This window comes from Chelonoidis abingdonii, chromosome 19 (genome assembly GCF_003597395.2).
Source record: "Chelonoidis abingdonii isolate Lonesome George chromosome 19, CheloAbing_2.0, whole genome shotgun sequence".
NCBI lineage: Eukaryota > Metazoa > Chordata > Testudines > Testudinidae > Chelonoidis > Chelonoidis abingdonii.
Window position 1 is genome coordinate 3,520,853 of NC_133787.1, and position 22,132 is coordinate 3,542,984.

The 22,132-nt window shown below is 45.8% G+C and overlaps 1 protein-coding gene across 3 annotated transcripts in view; it reads right to left on the reverse strand.

Annotated features, from left to right (window-relative positions):
- Positions 1 to 4,469: 4,469 nt before the first annotated feature.
- Positions 4,470 to 22,132, reverse strand: part of GFOD2 (Gfo/Idh/MocA-like oxidoreductase domain containing 2) — a 40,886-nt gene continuing 23,223 nt past the window's right edge. For all 3 annotated transcript variants that reach the window (XM_032783989.2, XM_032783988.2, XM_075073666.1), the window contains one exon: positions 4,470 to 6,840. In XM_032783989.2, the coding sequence (XP_032639880.1) occupies positions 5,942 to 6,840 (899 nt within the window). In that variant the 3' untranslated portion in view covers positions 4,470 to 5,941. The remainder of the gene's footprint in view (positions 6,841 to 22,132) is intronic.

Consider the following 22,132-nt stretch of genomic DNA (forward strand, 5'->3'; position numbering starts at 1 on the left):
GTTAGGCCTGTCGTCTGCATCTTCAACTGTTGGCGTTTGAACTTTATTTCATCAGGACAGGGTAGTCCTGGAGGTTGATTTCATCATCCATCCATACCTCATTCACACATCTAAACTAAACTAATAAGATTACAGCAGGGTTTTGCAAAGATGAAGGTTGCAGCAGCTTTTACAAAATGGAGTGAGCGTTTTAAAATGGACTTTGAATTACAATATGGCAAACAGTGAACAGAAGTAGACAAGTGTAGTGAATGGCAAACAGTGAACAGAAGTAGACAAGTGTAGTGAATGGCAAACAGTGAACAGAAGTTACAATACTGAAACAGTGCAAGTCTCCTGATTTAAGCAGGAATTGGATTGACAGTGAAACTTACAAGGGCAACTGGCTAAACGCTGTGGCTCTTAACAAGCACCTTAATTGTCAATTAGCCAGTTTCTGGGGTAACCGGTTTTATGAATGAATGTTGTTTCATTAATAAAATTTTTACTTATGAAGTTACATTAGTAAAGTGAATATTTAAAAACATTTTCATTCATCAGTTCTACACTTGGCTGCAGCAACTGTGCACAAAGCCACAGGGAGATGGGGAAGCAGAATGGACCTGCCCCTAGCACCACAGGACAGAGGCATAGGAGAAGCTTTTTCAGACTTTTCTCCCTGGTTTTTCTGGGAAGAGGTTTCCTTTGTCCTGCCTTGGGGCTGAGGTGAACAGGTGTTGCTGCTTCTAGCTAGGCAAAAGCTATGGGGAGCCCACCTGGTCACCAGGTGGAGGAATTAGATACAGAAATACTGCATCTACATTGCTTACCACCTGTTTGACTAACAGCTGTGGTGCACGCATTTGTACATACTGGTGGCAACCACAGTTCAGAGAGAGGGAGAGGAAGAGAGAGAGAGAAATGCCTGTTGAATTTCCCGGGAGTGAAGGAGCAAGACTTTAAAAGGCTCTTGAAGCTACCTAGCAACTGAGAGCAAAATTTCTTCTCCTATAGCTGCATCAGAAATTCTGGACATGGATTGAATAACTACCAAAAAAACCTGTATTGTATTGATTCCCCCCTCTCTTAAGTCAACACAGATATAAGGTGCCAAACTCAGCTGGTGAAACTCTGCCAGAGACACAGCTGCTAACTCCAAATCTGAACGAGAAGTCTTCAAATCACCACCAGTAAGGAATAACCTGTTTTAAAACCTGTAAGCATCCTCTCCCTCCCCTCCAGTAGAGGTCACTTTACAACAGTAATACCCAGATTTAGAAGACAAGTTAGTCATTCTGTAGTTCATTGCTATAGGGTACAAATTCTGAATCAACTGGAGTGGAGTTATGAAACTTGGCCATACTGCATGCAGCCAGAAGCAAAGGGTAAAACTTCACAACTAGGATGGTTTTAAATATGATAAAGCTTTGCTAGACAGGCCAACACAGCCCTTAGAAACCTCTTACTCTGTACAGCAATCCAGTACCAGAGGTACACCTGTTAGGACTAGATCTTTAGTTGGCGAACATCAAACATTGATTTCGCTCTACATGGAAACCGACAAAAATATTTCCATTGATATAATTGAAATTTACAGATAGGCAAAGTCAGAAAAATACTGCTTGAGAACTTCTTTGAGTTTGATTTAAGGTTATTTACTTTGTATATTTTGACATGTGATATTCACAATTTGTGTTTTTGAATCTCCGTGTCTACAGCTGATAAATAATTATCGTTTGACCCACCTCCCCACTGTTTGATAGAAATTGATAGAACTCTTTAAAAATAGTTAACACACCAATGTAGAAATAACCAAAATTTTAAAAACCAAATTCTGCCAAACCTAACCACAAGTCAGAAAAACCTGTCATCTAAAGAGGCTCATTGAAGTTTTAACTATTTCTGTACTTGTAATTCATTTTAGGCAGTACCTGGTCACAACATATTTCCTGTTACAGAATATGTCCAGCTTTGCCTGGATACAATGGAATTCTTTAGTTTTCCTATTCCCCTGCAACATACAGTATTTCTTGTGTAACAAAATATCAGCTACTAAAATGATGTTGAGGCATAAATAAAATAAAAGCACACAGGTACTAGATAATCTCTTCTCTCCTCTCAGCCATAGCCCCTTTGCTTTCCTCTTCCCACCTCTGCACTGGACTTTTGTCTAAGCTTGAATGGAGGGGAACTGACAGGTTGAAGCAACTTGCTTGATATATGGTTGAGTTCTTTCCACTGACCCTGGAAATAGGAGGATTTCGATTAGCACCAGTCAATTAGTGGTTTTCTATTATTCTGAGTTAAAATACAAAATTAAGTTGTCACAAAAGATGGATGTGCACTCTGTCCCTGTTCCACTTGTTGATAACGCAGTCATCTAGGCTGCACAGAGGTGAACAGCACCTTAATTAGGAGTAGAGCAGAACACAGCTAATGCAGCCAGAAATTATATACGATGTGTATTCTGGTGGTTCAATTAAACGTCACTAGACAATGAAGTAACACTTGTACGTTCAAGGACACAGCTGCGGTTATGGCTTACTTACATAATCAAGCTAAATTTAAATAAATTGAAGACTCAACAGATGAGAAAAGTCCAGCACCAGTACACAGTAAAAAGCAAGGTGAAATGGTCTCCTCTACTTCCATTGTTTCACTTAGTTAGAATGAAGTTTCTCCCTAAATGAAAACAGACTTCCTCTAAGACCAAAGCTTGGTTGTTTTCCATTTCCTTTTGATTTATTTGGAACCTGATAGGCTATATAAATGGATTCTAGTATCGATCTATTTTTAGTGTATCTAAGTCACTTCTGTCTTAATCCTACAAAAAACAAAGTGCCAAACTTTTAACAAGTGGGAGAGATGGTTCAGTGTGGAGAGAAAGAAAAGTGCATTTCATAGACTATCAGGGCTGGAAGGGACCTCAGGAGATCATCTAGTCCCACCCTCTGCTCAAAGCAGGACCAATCCCCAGACAGATTTTTACCCCAGTTCCCTAAATGGCCCCCACAAGGATTGAACTCACAACCCTGGGTTTAGCAGGCCAGTGCTCAAAGCACTGAGATATCCCTCCCGTCATGACTGACGAAACCAGGCTAGTTTCCATAACTATGGATTTGTCTACAAGGCGAGTTCCTCATGGCAAGCCAGGTGTGTGGATCTACTGTGCGCCAGCTCGCTGCCCAGTTAACATCCTGTGTGGACACTGCTACAGGAGAGTGAAAATCCCAGAGTACTGTATGGCTAATGTGATAAGTACAGTAAATTGCTGTGTAGAAAGGCCCTAGCTCTGCCTTTTCTGTGTAGTTAGCAGACCAGTTGGGTGGCTCATCAATATACAACACAGTAAGTGTCTACAAAGGAGGCAAAAACCCGGTGGCAAGATTCCCAAAGACAGAGCAGGTAATGCTGGATATTGTCAGTAGCACAGAGAAGCAGCTCATCTTCCCTCTAAAATGACATTATGCTAGACCTGTCTCTGGCAGACGTTTAGTGTGCCAAGAGAATGGAGGACTATTTCGATTTATAAACTAAACAAAGTATTCCATTTGTACCACGGGCGCTGGGATCTTGCTTCTCAGGTATTCCTGCACCAAAAGCTGCATACAGGTAGAGACACAAAGCAGAGAAGCCGTTAATTACAAGGGAAGACAAATGAAGTATACCAGGAACAGCACCATCATCTCAGCCAGCTGCTCACTGGCTCTGTGGCCTGTATGAAATGACAGGTGAAAGCAGGCAATCCCCAACCAGGAGTGAGGGAGGGGCAGGGAAACAGACGCTGGAGACTGAAATTCTATATACCAGTGGTTCTCAACCAGAGGTCTGGGGGCCCTTAGAGGGCCTCAAGCAGGTTTCAGGGGGGCCTCAAAGAAGGGCCAGCATTAGACTCGCTGGAGCTCAGGGCAGATCCCTGAACCCCGACACCCAGGGCTGAACCCCAAGCCTGAGCAATGTAGCTTCATGGGGGCCCCTGTGGCATGGAACCCCAGGCAACTGCCCTGCTTGCTACCCCCTAATGCCGGCCCTGGCTTTTATGTGCAGAAAACCAGTTATTGTGACACCAGGTGAGGCATGGAGTTTTTATAGCATGTTGCAAGAGCCTCAGAAAGAGAAAGATTGAGAACCTCTGCTATATACCATGGTCTCTAACTCATATACATAGACCCATGAACTTGTGATGTTCTAGAAAGTCTCACTTGAGAACAAAGCAGCACCAAACTAAGGGAATTCCTCAGGCAGCGACTTGCCCAATCTCTGTGGACAGTTGCAATGAACAGATACTAATGGTTCTACAGTGGGGTATTCTTCACCGCCCTGAAACACAAGTTACAAAGAAGAGGTTTGTGCCAGTAAAGGAAAAACAATGGTCTCCTGGTGACCTTTGTTAGGGGACTTTTCAGTTTGTCTAAAAAATAATCAGCTCTATGAAACTCTGTCCTCAGCCAGCATAAATGTTTATAGCTATAGAAAACAAATGAAACAGCTTTTCAGAAAGGACCATTTAATGAAAAGGTTATATTTGCATGTTAATGCTTTATATAAATATACAGGGTTAAAACCTAGTGGGAAACATTAAAACATTCAAGTAAACAAGATAAACTCAATAAAAATTCTCTCCTTCTCAATGACAATTTAATGAACAAACATACTTCTGGGATGGAGTGGAAATTCATTCAAGATCTGCCAGCAGCACAAATTATCCCCACTGGGTACAAAACTATAAGGTGTGTGTGTATGTGGAGGGGTAATATTATCCAGTGTTCATGATTTAAAACAGGCTCACCCAAACCCAAGGTCGTCACTGCCCTAATGATTCAGTCACTGTTTTCTTTACCTAGCAGTCCCTGTGTATTGTAGTGATTCCCTTACCAGCCCAGAAGAGTATAGTAATGGCATATTTCCTACTTTTTCATCCAAGTTCAAGTTCCTAGAAAGCTTAATGTCTTCCCGTCTCATTATCAAATAGATAGCATATTAAGGAATCCAGAGGCACCACCTGATAAGCTACTGGGGGCTTCACTACGTCATATAGGATTGGAAACACTAGTGTAGATTTGGCATACATGCTGCCAAGGCAGTGAACACAAATTCACAATTGGTCTGGGGGAGGGAAGTTGCAGAAAAAAGTTGACGTGAGGTATTAGTCTCCAACGTATTTGCTATGGAGGAACAGTCACAAAGATGGAACAACAGCTGAAATAATCATAGTGTTCCAACTCGTCTAATGATCGCTGCAGAGACTTTATCAATAATGTTAATGGAGAATCCATGGGGTAATTAGATACCAATTTAAATTAATTTGAAACATTCAGTACAGTCACTATGTGCAGAACATTAAGCCTGATCTGTATCTTACAGACTTTGCTCTGTCCCTTCTACTCTTCTGAACACTCAAAGTTTAGAGATTTGCCATGTCGTTACACTTTTCTTTATTAAAGTTTTACAAGCTGAAAAATAAACTTAAAAAATGTCAGTGAAAGTCCTATTAGCGAGAGCAAGAACAGTACATACTCCCTGATCTTCCTCTACTCACATTCAGATTAAAATTGTAAAAATAACTGAACTATGTGCAAGAGGGACTGTGTCCTGTCTCCCAACAACCCAACAACAGAAGATCCCTCAATTCATTTTAGCTACTGCAAGTGCAAACGGCAATTCAAGTTTTCCTAACAACCTCCAGAACAGAAATTCAGCTTTAAAAAAAAAAAAAAAAAACTAAAAACCCCAGCAAAACCCAAAAACATTTAAAACTCTCTAAACGAGTTTAAAAACAAAATAATCTGCCCAGGGAGGAACAGTTTCATCAGACCATGACATGTTTTACCCACAAGTATGAAAAAAACAAAGTATTAAATAAGAACCTACATGTCCTAAAAACTGAGAAACTTCTATAGTTACGTCTGGACATCTTCAACTGTTCTCATTTTCCACAGTGGACACGAGGAATGTTTATATTTTATAGGTTATTTCTTTGAAGTGCCTCACAAAGGTTTTGGTTGGCATCTGGTTCCTCGGTCATCACTTCCACAGCTTCCCACTCCCCAGACCTGCTGGATTTTTTAATGGCATCTACTACACTTTGCATATAGAGGCCATCTTCAAAAGAGGCTGCCATGGAGACTGGTTTGTGATCCCATGTCCGATGGTCTTCCTGGTCTTGGAAAGACAGTCTCAGTGCTTGCACCATGTACACCATTCCTTTCAGGTACAGCAAGGGGATGTCTTTAAAACTCTTGTCCAGAAGGCCTGTGTTGATGGTCAGAGAATCTGTAAGCAGTAGTTCCTCTTGGAGTGCTGTATTCTTCTGCCCATACAAATCTGTCCCACGAGCTACAAGGCGACCTGTGGACCCAACAATCATGACTTCATGAACAAATGATCCAGGCATGTTAAAGTTGAGAGTCACGGTGCTACAGACACCTCCAGTCATAAGCATCTGAAAAAAGCAGAAGTCATCACTAGTGACATGACGAATTCCACTGATAGCTGCATTCTGCTTCACAAAAGTCTTAAGCAAGCCATGGACCTTCTCTGCCTTCCTGCTGGTTAGATGAGTTAAGAGGTCTATAATATAGGTTCCCATTGTGTGCAGTCCACCTCCTCCCATTAGTTCATCACAGATCCAGTTGTACTTATGGTTGAGCAGGCTTCCCCAGTACACTCGCACATCACAGATCAACACATTGCCTATGTAGTGTTCTTCTATTAACTGCTTCATTTTGACAAAGGCAGGCAGGAAACGGAGGACATTACCAACAATGCTCATCAGCTTGGGGTAATATCTGGCAGCTGTAACCATTCTGAAGGCATCCACAGAAGTAGCAGATTTCTCACAGATCACATTCTTCCCAATACCTGCAGACAACAAGACAGACGTGAAAATTCTTCCATGGAGGAAAATATTGCTTTGAAGGCAATTTGCTTGTGCAGTTAACTTAAAATTACTTAGATTCCATTTCATTTTTTAAAATTACTAAATAGCGTCAACTAACTTTGTCTAGAAGCATGTGCCAAAATAAAACAGAGCATTGTCAACAATCACTGGAAAGGATAGGACTAAATGGTCATTCTGCCCAATGGAGAGAGGTAAATAGTGGTGTCTCACAGGGATCTGTACAGGAACCAGTGCTGTTCAACATGTTCATAAATGATCTGGAAAAATGGGTAAAGAGTGAGGTGTGTAGCCCAGTGGGATAGCTTGCCTTATAATTGCTTTGCATTATATTCAGCAGTAATGCAAGAAACCTACAGGCCTGTATCCTGTAAGACATTAGCTTCAACAAGTTAGCGTAAGGCTTGAGGCCTATAAACTTTGAACAGAAACTTGGTACAGATAAATGCCCCAGCGAAAAACCCCAAGTATTTGGGGAGCTGAAAATAGACTTTAAGGGGAAGTTTGACCACAGGTACATGATTCAAACCACAGAAGTGTCCTGGAAACCGACTGATATACATAACCGAGACATAAGATACATCTAATGCTAGCCTCTCTCTCTCCACCCCCCCCCCTTTCCTTGTAAGTTTCTTCTGGGTTTTATTATAATAGGTTTATATTTTGGCTATAACCAAGAGACCTACAAGCCATGTTTTGTATGTTAAGCTAGGACAAGTTAGCATACATATGTTTGGGACCCTTCAGCTAAAGATAGTGATGAAAGAAACCGTAAGGTCCATGTATGGCTGCGATCTCTGCCATAGCTAGATACAGGATGCATTGAGGCAGGCTGGCACAGGGGCCTTCCTAAGTTGATATCCATTTAAACTTAACAGGCAAACCACAACTTGGAAAGAATCAAAATAACTGGTTAGGACAGAAAATAAAAATGTGATACCTAACCACAAAATGGCCATGGTAACGAACTGATGTATATAATAAGTTGAGATCATTGATATACTAACCTATAGGAAAAAGACACTCCAACATTAGCAAGGTGAGGAAATACAAATAAGGAAAAAGGGAAAAATGCCCTACTGAAAATGCATCAAACAGCAGCATCAGCGTAACATATTATAAAAGTGGCATCCCTGCCTACGGGCAGTAGGAGACAGATGTCGTCCTTGGGAGGTGCCAGAGTGACGGCCACTGGGGACGATGGGGAAGGTGATGATGATGATGGCTAACATTTCAGATTGTTCTGCAAGGGATGGTGTGAGTATACAGATGTGCAGATGCACATTCTATCGTAGATCTCACTAAGCTGGAGTGTTTATGACTGTGCTAAATGTATTATTAACCATATTTGTAAATATAAAAGTTCCTATAGTCTGGGTGTAAACAACTGTGCACATCGGGGTTCTCAGCTACATAATAATTTAAATAGTACTGGGCCTGATCTTGGGACAAGAACTTGTCAATCCTCAAAGTGATAACTGGGGATTCTTAAGTAATCAATATAATTAATACATAATCTAAAGATCAGGCAACAGATGGCAAAAAAGACAACAAAAATCACTCAGGATAGTTAAGTCCAAAGCCGACTGCAAAGAGTTACAAAGGGAGCTCACAAAACTGGGCAACAAAACAGCAGATGAAATTCAATGTTGATAAATTCAAAGTGATCCACACTGGAAAACATAACCCCAATTATACATGTAAAATGATGGGATCTAAATTAGCTGTTACCACTCAAGAAAGATCTTAGAGTCATTGTGGATAGCTCTCTGAAAAGGTCTGCTCGATGTGCAGCGGCAGTCACAAAACCTAACAGGATGTTAAAAACCACAAGGAAAGGGTTAGATCAGGGATAGACAATCTATGACATGTGTGCTGAAGGCAGCACGGAAGCTGATTTTCAGTGGCACTCACACTGCCCGGGTCCTGGCCACTGGTCCGGGGGGCTCTACATTTTAATTTAATTTTAAATGAAGCTTCTTAAACATTTTAAAAACCTTATTTACTTTACATACAACAATAGTTTAGTTACATATCATAGACTTATAGAAAGAGACCTTCTAAAAAAATTAAAATATATTACAGGCACGCGAAACCTTAAATTAGAGTGAATAAATGAAGACTCGGCACAGGACTTCTGAAAGGCTGCTGACCCCTGGGTTAGATAATAAGACAGGAAATATCATAATGCCACTGAATACTTGAATACACCTTGAATACTGCACGTAGTTCTGGTCACCCTATCCCAAAAAAGAAATATTAGAATTGGGAAAGGTGCAGAGAAGGGCAACAAAAATGATTAAGGGGATGGAACAGCTTCCATATGAGGAGAGATTAAAAAGACTGGGACTATTCAGTTTGGAAAAGAGATGTGGTATGAGGGGAGGTATGAAAGAGGCACACAAAATTATGAATGGTGTGGAGAAAGCAAAGGAAATGTTATTTATGCCTTCACATAACACACAAATTAGGCATTACCCAATGAAATTAATGGGCAACACATTTAAAACAAACGAACAAAAAAACAAAAAGAAGAAATAGTTCTTCATACAATGCACAGTCAACTTGTGGAATTTGTTGCCAGGGGATGTCATGAAGGCCAAAACTATACCTGGGTTCAAAAAAAGACAAGTTCAGAGACAACAGGTCCATCATGGCTATTAGCCAAGATAGTTGGGGATGTAATCCCATATTCTGGGCATCCTTAGCCTCTGATTGCCAGAAACTGGGAGTGGACAACAGGGGATGGATCGCTCAATAATTGCCCTGTTCTGTTCATTCCCTCTGAAGCACTTGGCACTGGCCATTGTCAGAAGACAGAATCCTGGGATAGATGAACCATTGATCTGACTCAGTATGGCCGTTTTTATGTCCGTTCGTATGTAATACCCACATTCCAACATACACCTGGATCCTTCACCCTACTCCTTGTTATGTGTGCACATGTGCATGACATGCAACTTCACAGATTACAAAATAGAATACAGCACATACAACTCCGCTGCAAACTTCAACCAAACTCTCCATTCTCTATCATTCAATAGCATAGTTTCACCCTTGTCCCAATGCCTATTCTAATGAAATACTGAGCATCATTTAATATTAGAGATCTGCCTGAAACCAGAAAACATTAACAGGTGTCAGACTCAAATTTCAGCATGTTGGGCATAAGAAATACAAAAAAAAAAAAAAGGCAACTGACAGCAGCCACTTGTCTGGAAGTCCTTCCACACTTGGAGTGGATTCTGGTTCTTATCTCAGAATGTCCTTGCTCTTCATAGATTTTATGGTCAGAAGGGATCAACGTAATCATTAAATTTGTCCTCTTGCATAACACAAGCCCTATAATTTCACCCAGGAATTCCTGCATCAAATCCATTAACTTCTGACTGAATATCTAGAGAATCTCTTTTAGAAAGATGTAAAGACTTCAAATGACAAAGAATGCCCCACATCCCATGGTAAATTGGTTAATTACCAACGGTGAATTACCCTGCACTGTTAAAAACGTGCCCCTTACTTCTAAACCTGAATTTGTCTAGATTCAATTTCCAGCCATTCAGATTTGTTATGCCTTTGTCTGCCAGATTAAAGAGCCCTCTACTATCAGAGCTCCTCTCCCCATACAGGCACTCAGACCATGATCAAGTCAACTCTTAACCTTCTCTTGGATAAACTAAACAGATTATTGTTCTTTAATCTCACCGAAAGCAGGTTTTTTAGACCTCAAAACCTTCTGTGGGTTATATTTAGACCCTTTAACAATAAATCCATAGAATCCAGGTTTTCTAAACTTTCCAGACACATTTAAAACAGACTAATTCCTCTTGCCCAATAAGAACAAGAACAAACAGAAATCTGCACTTGCCATGAAAGAAACTTTACAGCAAAGTTAAAGACTCCTCTAAAACATTGTTTCTAATATGTACACTTAGGGACCCATCCGGGCAAATATACTACTGCAATATTGTCCCACCACACTAGTCACTGGCAGTCACCTGAAAGCATGTGAACACCTCTTCTCCAAACAGCAAATTCTTGAGCAGCCACAGAGTGGTAACCCAAATATTCTTCAGGTTTTCTACAGTTTTAAGTCTCTTCCAGAAGGAACTGAATAAATGCAACTTCAGTGATGGGTAGAAACAAGACAGCAATTCTAATGATCAAAAGGCTTTTCAGTAGCTGAAACACTGTTCTAAAAACAGCATCATAGGGCTCCCTGTTTTTCTTCCCAATTTCTGTTTTAAAAGGTGCTCGGCGTTCTACTTAGTGTTCTGTAATGGTGCTGGATAGCACTTACCTGCCACCCCCATTCCTCAATGTGGTTCTGAACTGAAATGCACGGATGGAAAAATAAGATTCTAGCTAAAGCTCATAATTGTGTGGTTAACTGCAGCATACTGGCCCATTTTGTATTTAATCTTTATTCCATGTCTGTCTTAGTTAAAATACTAAACTAAATGTGAAAACTGTCGTAATTGCACAATTTTTTGCACTATTTGCACCATCATTCCATCCAATAACTGCCAATAAACATTTTAAAAAGTCAAAAAAAGAAGTGAAAAACTTCTTTTTTTTCTTGACTGCCAGATGTGCAAATTCAGCTTGGAATCTGAGAGTCAAGCTAGACCCTTTCTATCTTATCTTAAACAGGGTCACCAGTAACTCTACTGCCTTGAATGGGCTTGTACTCACCAACTACAGCATAGTAAATAACTGATTATATACCAGAAGGAACAGAATCCACTTTACTCACATTTAGCCATGCTGGCTCTGCAGGGCTCACAGGAAGAAAAACAAAGACTCCGTTTTGTCACTAAAGGATCAGCTTTGACTCTGAATACACACCCAGTTTAGTTCTTGCGCACAAGCTGCTGCCTTCTTTAGACTTACTTTTCTGAGTGGATCCACACTTTAAATCCTTTGTTACTTAGTGAACAAGGAAACAGTATTCTCAGTTATGTTCATATCCCTTTAATTGGATATTATAAGTGAGGGAGAAAAAAAAATCAAATGATATCATTCCTACGACTCTTTAAAGTAAACAATCATTATCCTAAGTGTGAGAAACAAAAGCCAAGCCAAGAATTTTCAAAACAGCGTCCTGGTTTAGTAAATAGACTACATATTTTTTTAAAAATCCTTTCAACTTTTGATGATTGACTCTGGTGCAAATAGGGTTTCTGCCAGTAAGACATCTTATTGACAAGAAGTTTATACCCTACTGAAACAATCCTAAGCTGTTTTAGACCGACCAGGAAGAGAGTTAACATGTAAGAACAAGTCAGTTGGATATTTTCCTCCCCTAGACAGGGGAAAGGTCCTTGTCAGGTCCCTATGAAGCTGCAGGCTAGAAATCTGAACTCTCATTTCTGGTTAGCAACCAGAGAACTAGTTAAGTCAGTCAGCTTTCTGCAGAAATCTTTCAAGTTATCAAGCATCTTTGATTTTGCTACTAGCTCTTTCCTTCCTTTCTCACAAAGAGCAGTGGCACTGCTATGGTGGATGGACAACAGTTTCCTGGAGGTAGAATCCTGAGGTCATTGTAAGCTAGCATTTATCACAGGAATTATTACTAGGTTTGGCTAGGCAGCGTTTGTTGCCTAGTACGTTAATCTCCCATCATTCTACTGTAATAAACTGTGTGTGTTCCCTCGGAGTTGCTTTCGGTCCCATGCAGTTGACTTGTGCGTAGGTCACTCAGATGAAACTGTGAAAACAGATGTCCTGTCTGCTCTGTGTGGGTATTAAAAGATGTCAAGGCACTTTTTGTATGGAAAGTGATTTGTTCTTCTTCGAGTGCTTGCTCATATTCATTCCAAGTAGGTGTTGTGTGCGCGGCGCCGCGTGCACGTTCGTCGGCAGACGATTCCCTGAACCGGGGGTCGGCAGGGCCTGGCGTGGTGCTTTGGGGCACGTGATATCTGCCCCCGCCGGCGTCCTCAAGTTTCTTTTACCGCCCGTGTCGCGTCATTGGACGTGGAGTGCGGTTATGTGACTCCACATCTAGCGTTTCACCGTTCTCTTAGTTCTTATAGTTAGTAGTGTTGTTTGTAGTTGTTAAGTATATACGTATAGTGTTAAAACGTCGTTGTAATTAGTATTGTGGTGAGGTTACTCTCCGCCGCTCGGGCGGGCTCATGCCTGGCTCTCCGGCTTCAAGCAGTGCTCGGCTGTTGTCGGCCGATGCCAACGGGAGACCCCCGATCGTTGCTTCAAGTGCCTGGGGGAATCCATGACGGAGAAGTGCCGCATCTCCAAGTCCTTCAACCGCGGACAAAAAGGAGCGGGACTCCTGTTTAAGCAGCTCCGTAGTGAGGCCGTCCTGACTCGCAGTTTGGCACCGACGCAGCCGCAGTCCGCACGAAACCACTGTCTTCGGCCCGGGGACGAGCGGATACTGCACCGACGTGCACACAATTCATCTCAGAGCCAGCCCAGGTGGGATCACTTCATCTGGCGAAGAGGCGAGGTCCTGCGGTGTGCCTCCGGAACGCAGTCTGAGCCTGGAAAGCCGTGCCGGCAGTCACCGCCATCTGCCCGGCACGGTGCTTCCCGTACCGTCGACTCTGGTCAGGCAAGGGCTGTCGAGTCCTGTGCTTGATATCCCGGCACGTTGCCAGTGGTCGAGTCACGATCCCGACTACGCCGGAAACCCTTCCGACGGCGCGGGACCTTAGATAGCGCTCACTGAGCCTTCCTTGCCTCAGCCCCGGCACGCCGGTGCGGGCACTTCCTTCTGGGAAGCCAGCGATGCTCAACTCCATCTCTGGGAGCAGACAGGCGCCGTCGAGCTCGAGATCTCGGCACTGATCTCGCTCTATGCCATCGTTCGCCATCTCGACGCCGCTCGCGTCCCGGCACCGGTCACTCTCGACACCCGGTCCAGTCCCGATTACAGACCGACGCTTGGCATCGCCTGCTCTGCACCGCTTCCGACGAAGTCCATCACTACGTCGCCGCACCGATCCTCGTCGACCTCCCGGCACCGCGCTGGTCGTAGGCCCGGTCCCGATCTCGGCACCGATTCGACTCTCGCACGTTCCCCGGCACGACTGTCTCTCGGTAACCAGTCCTACGGGTTGTCTGCCCGCCTTGGCCTTCAGACACCTTCCGGTCTCGCGACCAGACAGCGTACTCTAATGGGGATGTGACCAAGGACCGGACCGCCCAGCAGTGTCCTTCTGGACGCCTTGGGCGTACATCGCGCCAAGGCGTCCTCTCCCGCCGCGAGATCTGCTGTGCAGCTCGAGTGCCAGAGGCCACCATCAGCGTACTCCTCCTCCGAGCAACCGATGTTGCCGAGTCACAGGACCCAGAGGACCCCGAATCGCGCTCCTTGGATTAACACTGCAGAGGAGCCCTCGCCCCGGTCTTTCCCTCCTCCTCCCAGATGAGGCAGTGGCGGCACTTCGACCTCTGGCCGCCTATTGACCTTCGCTCATCAAGATCTGCTCCGCAAGTGGCGTTGACATTAACTACAAGTCAGAGGAGGTTGCGGAAGTTGAGGATCCTGTATGGAATTCTCTCATCCCGATGCACCGACGAGGGTCGCTTGCCCTTCATACGAACTATTCAGGCCAAAGCGGAGTCTATTTGGCAGTCCAGCATCGATCCCTCCGATGGCAGAGGCATGGAGAGAAGTCACTGGTACCCTCCAGGGGTACGACTACCTGTACACCCTCCTCCTCCTGCTCTCTGGTCGTCCAATCCGTGAATGAGAGGGAGCGTCAATGGCCAGCAGTCCGCCCCAAATCGCGTGAGCAAAGTATGGCCTGCGGGGCCGTAAGATTTACTCGGCGGGGGTCTCCAGTTACGTGTCGCAAACAACAAGCGCGCTTAGGCAGGTATGATTTTAATACTGGCAGACCATGGACAAGTTTTGAACTGGTCCCGGTAGAACTCCGCCCTGAGTCAAAGTCTCGGGGAAGAGGGCAAAGATCTCAAGACAGCTTACAGGCTGCGCTTTCGACGCCGCGACTCAGCGCTAGAACCATCGCGTCGGGAGTTACATGAGACGGATTTCGGTTGCAAGTGTCCGGCTTACCTCTGGAGCTGCAGCATACCATACAACCTCCCTTTGAAGGTAGGGCCTCTTCTCGGAGAAGACGGACCTCTGAGGCTGCAAGCTTAAAGATAACCCGCATATAATGCGCTCCTGGGCATGCATAACCGCAGAACCCAGCGGAGGCCTTTTGGCACAAGACCTCAGCCCGCCTTATCCCCACCAAGTCTCCCGCACAGACTTCAACATACGGCGGGACAGGTGAACCGACGACGCCAGTCCGGTTCCCAAGGGGGGCAACAACTGGGTGACCGCCAAACCCGGCGGGCGAACAAAACTTTGAAGGTGCGCCGATTAAAGACAAGAGAGCAGAGCACCAGTCCCAGATTTCCCGGACTCCTCTTTCTTTTTTCCAAAACCGGCTTTCTCCCTTCCCCGCGGGCGTGGACCGGTAACTTCACTACCCCAATGGGTCATTTTGGCGCACGGAGTACAACATGTTTGGTTCTATCATCCCAAGGTTTATTTCGCCCACCACCCTCTCCTCGTCCTCTTCAGGGACCCCTTCACCGAGCATCTCTGCTGGCAGGAAGGTCCTAACGCTTCTCGAACTCGGAGCGATAGAAGAGGTGCCTCACGACTCAAGAGGCGAGGGTTTTACTCCCGCTATTTTTAATCCCAAACGTCGAAAGGAGGTTCCGACTCCATCCCCTAGACCTCCGCGGACCTCAAACGCTTCGTAAGGGAAGTTAGATTCCGCATGGTATCCTTGGGGTCCATCATCCCTCCTTGGATCCGGGAGACTGGTTCGCTGCTCTCGGACATGAAGGACGCGTACTTTCATGTTTCGATCTACCCGCTCACAGACGCTTTCTCCGCTTTTGTGGTGCTGGGACCGGCACTTTCAATTCCGGTCCTAAACCATTCGGCCTGTCCTCTGCCCCACGTGTCTTCACGAAATGTATGGCAGTAGTGGCCGCTTGCCTCCGTCGCAAAAAGGGGATATGTGTCTTCCCTTACCTGGACGACTGCTGGCTTTCGCGCGCGTCTCCAGGCTCAGGTCGCCGCGCACCATGACACTTCATTCAGGGACCCTGTTCGAATCTCTAGGGCTCCTGATAAATTTCGACAAGTCCATCCTCGTACCATCTCAGAGGATAGAATTCATCGGGGCTGTCTTGGACTCCACACGGTCGCGACAGCCTCACTTCCACCCATGCCCGTTTCCAGGCACTACCAGACTAATTCATAGACAGCCTGCTAGCCTTCCCCACGACCTCGGCCAGGGTCTGTCTCAGCCTCTTAGGCCACATGCGGCGTGTACTTTTTGTAACCAAGTACGCCAACTCCGCCTGCGCCACTGCAGATATGGTTAGCTTCGGTTTACCGTCCACGCAGGGACAGCATGGACATCGTTGTCACACTCACAGAAAGCGTCCTACACTCCCTCCGATGGTGGCGAAATCCCGCCCTGGTGTGTGCGGGGCTTACCGTTTCACCCAGACAGCCGTTCCATTCTTAACAACGACGCATCCTCTCTGGCTGGGGAGCTCACATGGGGTCTCGTCGAACACAGGGCCTCTGGTCCGCTCGAGGAGCTGTCGCTGCACATAAACATCAGGGAGCTGAGAGCCGTCCGCCTCGCCTGCCAGGCTTTCTTCCTCACCTGCGAGGCCGTTGTCTCTTAGTGCTCACGGACAACACCACGCGATGCACTATATAAACAAGCAGGGGGGACGCGCTCTCCTATCCCTCTTTGTCAGGAGGCGATCACACGCTGTGGGAAGTTTGTGTAACCCACGGCATCGATCTGGAAGCCCTTTTCTTCCAGGAGTCCAGAACGTGTTGGCAGACCGGCTCAGCAGGTCCTTTCTAGCCCACGAGTGGTCTCTTCGTCCGGACATAGTCCATTCTCTTTTCCGGGGTGGGATTTCCCAAATCGACCTCTTCGCCTCCCGCACCAACCGGAAGTGCCCCCTGTTCTGCTCCTTCGCGGTCTCGACCGCGGCTCTCTGTCGGACGCATGTTCCTCCTACCCTGGTCGACCCACTCCTCTATGCCTTCCCGCCGTTCCCTTGGTGCACAAAGTCCTCGTAAAGCTACGCAGGGACAAGGCCCAGCTAATTCTCATCGCCCAGCGTGGCCTCGCCAGCACTGGTACCCCACACGCTGTTGGACCTGTCCATAGCCAGTCCGGTTCCCCTGCCGGTCCATCCGGACTTGATATCACAAGACCACGGCAGGCTTCTCCACCCCGACCTCCGGTCCTCCACCTGACGGTGGGTTCCTGGCTGGCTGAGCTCTGCGGAGCTGCGCTGTTTCCACCCCAGTGCAGCAAGTGCTCTTGGGAAGTAGGAAACCTGCAACAGGGCTACCTACCTGGCAAAATGGAAGAGGGTTTTCCTGCTGGTGTCAGTCACGAGGACTGTCACCAGCTCAGGGTTCCCATCCAAGTGCTACTGGAATATCTATGGCACCTTAAACAACAAGGCCTCGCGCTCTCATCCCTCCGCGTTCACCTAGCGGCCATTTCATCCTTCCATCCAGGAGAAGGCTCTTCCTCCGCCTTCTCTCACCCTATGGTCTCGAGGTTCCTCAAGGGCCTGGAGCGCCTGTATCCCAGGTCCGCATGCCCCCGCCCCCTCCTGGGACCTCAATCTGGTTCTCTCGAAACTAATGGCCCCTCCTTTCGAACCCTTGGCAACCTGCTCTCTCCTGTACCTATCGTGGAAGGTGGCGTTCCTTGTGGCCATTACATCGGCCAGGAGAGTCTCAGAGCTTCGCGCTCTGGTGGCGGGACCCACCATACACGATATTCCATAAAGACAAGGGTACAACTCCGTCGCATCCGGCTTTCTTGCCCGTAAGGTGGTCCCCCTTCCACCTAAACCAGGACATTTTCTTCCAGTGTTTTACCCAAAACCTCATGCGTCTCGCAGAGAGCAGAGCTTGCATTCACTCGATGTTCGTCGGGCGCTGGCGTTTTACATTGACCGCACCCGACCTGACCTTCCGAAAGACCTCCCAACTATTCGTTGCCGTCGCAGACAGGATGAAAGGTCACCCTGTCTCATCACAAACAATATCATCCTGGGTGACGCCTGCATCAAAACATGCTATGCCTTGGCTCACACTTCTCCAGGGCGAGTTACCGCTCACTGTGACAATTCCACGAGAGCGCAAGCGTCCTCGATTGCCTTCCTCGCCCGTGTGCCTATACAAGACATATGTCGTGCAGCCACGTGGTCGTCAGTGCACACTTTTTCTGCCCATTACGCCTTGGTACAGCAGTCCGGGACGATGCGGCTCTTGGCTTGGCTGTTCTGCATTCGACAGTCTCCAACTCCGACCCCACCGCCTAGGTAAGGCTTGGATTCACCTACTTGGAATGAATATGAGCAAGCACTCGAAGAAGAAAAGACGGTTACTCACCTTTGTAACTGTTGTTCTTCGAGATGTGTTGCTCATATTCATTCCACACCCGCCCTCCTTCCCCACTGTCGGAGTAGCCGGCAAGAAGGAACTGAGGAGCGGCCGGGTCGGCAGGGGCATATATACGGTGCCGCAAAGGCGCCACGCCAGGGGGCGCCTGCCGACCCGCCGGGTGTTGCTAGGGGAAAATTCTTCCGACGAACGTGCACGCGGCGCGCGCACACCTACTTGGAATGAATATGAGCAACACATCTCGAAGAACAGTTACAAAGGTGAGTAACCGTCTTTTCCTATGTCCACTGTTGCGCACCGTACCCCATCCTGCATTTCAGAGTAATTATGTATATGTATTGTAATGCATTTTTAATCATTCAGGTTAGAAGTTGTTATCGGAACGGAAAGCAATATGATTTGGGGGATTAGTATTAACTTTACACCATGATATAGCTGTAAAGATTATTTGTGACTAGCCCTAAAGCTGAAGAATGACTATTCTGATTTAATTTAGCCAGGTCTAGGAGCAACACACGAGCTCCCGAGTACCAGCCGATCTTCAGGCTAAGCAAAAGTATCTGTCTGCTACAGTCTTCATTAAAGGGAAAGGTGCAAACAAGTATGGGAGGGATCCTCCACTAACAGAATACTAGAAATGACTCCTTTTGATCCAGGTACGGGGCGAGAGGCTCTTTTTGGTTGTGCAGTAGTTTCTTGGCTCACTGCAGATAATGTGTCTTGGTAAAATGTAAAATCAATATGTTCCAGCTGAGTCTCAGTGGAGATAATTGCTCCACATACAGAAGAACTGCTTGAAATCTAGATAGTAGAAAAAACTGTCTGGAAACGAACCCTCTCACTCCAGATCGGAAGAACAGCTCTGTCCGTGTAAGCTCAAAAGCTTGTTTCTTTCGCCAAAAGAAGCTGGTCCACTAAAAGATATCACCTCATCACCATGTCTCTCTCACTTTAGGAAGATAATGAAAACTGATGTCTAAATGGAGAAACACACTTTAACAGATACTTGCAGACACTAAGAAATTGTCAAAAATAATATAAAGAAAATTGTTTAAAGTGATTAATGCAGCATCTTTCTGAGAGCGAACCCACTGCTGAGGCCTTTGTCTGCAGTAAGGTGCCCCGGCAGCCATGATCTAAGAAGCAGAGTCACACCCTCACATTCCAACTAAATTGCATCAAAACAACGTAATGTTGGGCTGGTAAGAAGGCTCCTGTCCCAGTAGTACCCACCATCACCATGTAAAGAAACAGATCTTAAGATGTTTAAAGAAAACTTTCATAGCATTCTGTCTGGCAAGGAACCACTACTCAACAATTGAGACTGAAATCTATACTACTTCTCTATTGTTTATCGATATGGTTTCTGTCTGATTCTTTGTTTCCGTCTGTTGCATAACTAATTTTGCAAGATTTAAATTGACTAAGATAGTGGTGTATGATTGGTTAAGGAAGTAAGGATTGATGAAAAAATACTGTTTTGTAGTACTTTCATTTAAAATGGTTGGTTAAGATATAGCTAATGTGACAAAGTTCCTCCTCTACCTTGGTGGGTCCTGCGCTTATTTGGCAGATTTGCTCACCTCAGAGATCTTCCCCACAGTCTGGGTCAACTTCTCCTGTGTCTGATCAGGAGTTGGGAGGTTTGGGGGGAACCCGGGCCCGCCCTCTACTCCGGGTTCCAGCCCAGGGCCCTGTGGATTGCAGCTGTCTATAGTGCCTCCTGTAACAGCTGCATGACAGCTACAACTCCCTGGGCTACTTCCCCATGGCCTCCTCCAAACACCTTCTTTATCCTCACCACAGGATCTTCCTCCTGGTCTCTGATAAGGCTTGTACTCCTTAGTCCTCCAGTAGCACAGCCTCTCACTCTCAGCTCCTTGTGCCTCTTGCTCTCAGCTCCTCACACGCACTTCCTCTCCTCGACTGACTGGAGTGAGCTCCTTTTTAAACCTGGGTGCCCTGATTAGCCTGCCTTGATTGGCTGCAGATGTTCTAGTCAGTCTGGCTGCCTTAATTGGTTCTAGTAGGTTCCTGATTACTCTAGTGCAGACCCTGCTCTGGTCACTCAGGGAACAGAAAACTACTCAGCCAGTGACCAGTATATTTGCCCTCTACCAGACTCCTGTACCCCACTGGCCTGGGTCTGTCACACTAAGTAGAACTCAAGTTTAAACTATATAAATGGTCGGGGTCCAAAGGGAAGTTCTTTGGAACCTAACTCCAGGACACAGCCCAAGATCAGAGCAGCCAGACATCAACACCCTGCCAATCACACTGTGCAGAAGCTGGAACTGCGGATGATCTAATCTTGACTAGCCCCCAAGAAAAGTTCTTCTGTCTTATTTGGAATGGTGAGCATTGCATGCTTAACAAGTATATTCAGTTCTGTTGTTAATAAATAGAGGTTAAGGATATTACTGCGTAAGGCTTTTTCAATGGTAAAAGGCCCCACAAACCCGCAGACGATTATGCCCCGAGTGCTAGGAACTGGGTAAAGGTGGGTGCCTTTTGTCCCAAGCCCTAGGACTTGGGAAAGGGTGTGGGTGCCTAAATTAACCGGGTTATGCCTTGAGCCCACGGAAGGGTAAAGGTGGAGTGCCCTAGAGTGTGAGGGTAACAGTGCAGTTACTTTGCAATATGCTCATTGATACCCATTCAGTTGTATTCCTTATGCTCCCCTCAGATGGTGTTTGCAGGGGGATCACACTGCTCTGAGCGAGTGACTGTAATGAGTTTTGAGATCACAGCAGGATTTATGTGTTCTCTGAAATGGTTATGGAGGAAGGAAAGGGGGGACAGACTTGTCCCAGGATGTTCCCTGGAAATGCCTGCATCTCTTTCAGTCACCTGTGAATAAAGTAATCTTTGCGCAGGCAGCCTCCTCAGTCTCATCTCAGCAAAGTTTCCTCCTAGGTCAGATGGACTCCACACAAACGAAAGATGACAGACAGCATTAGGACTAGAGACACAAGTGAGAGCAGCTGTATTAGGATTTGATGCTTTTAACAAAATCCCTGTCACTGACACCAGGAGATTAGAAAGTGATGCACTTCCTGTTACAAAAATAAGATTCCACAAGGCATCAAAACAGGAAGGAGGGAACAATAGGAAAGCGCTTTGTCTTAGGATATGGATTAACTGCACCATGACACACTTTCTCTCTGCTATCCCAGCTGTGTCATGCTTCCTCTCTCTTTCTAGCCTCCAAAATGGGGTTTGTAATACAAGCCTGGCACTAATCACATTTAGAGTTTTCAATAATCGGGTCATGGAACACCATTACTTTCAGATCATACATCCACCCCCCCACCCAGTCCCCTTGTAATGCAATTTGCTTTCATGGCAGCCCCTCCTAACCCTAATCTCTACACTGTAGGATTCCTAAAGAAAGACTCCTGCCAAGGAGGGCCTGTGGTGCACTGGAGAGCTCTCCCTGTTGTGGGCTAAGCAATCATAGATGGACTTTGATCACTATTCTCCTCCAGCCTCAAAAATGCACCACTGCTGAGGCAAGAACCTTCTCCTTTGTGGCACCTATCCCCCAGAACAGCTGTCTTGTGTCTTTCTGCCTCTGCACCCCATCTCATTTAAAATCTGTTTCTCCTTAACAATTCCTTTCCCCTAATATTCCATAACCCAATACCTCTTGTTGGTTTTCTGTTGGAGAAGCATTAATGCTGGTCTCTAGGCTGAGCAGCCTGAGCTCAAAGATACACTGATGAGAGATGGGAAGGGATAACACCCTGTTAAGGGAAAGCAGGCCCCAGAATGCAGAGACTTACCTACAGCAGTACACCGCCTAC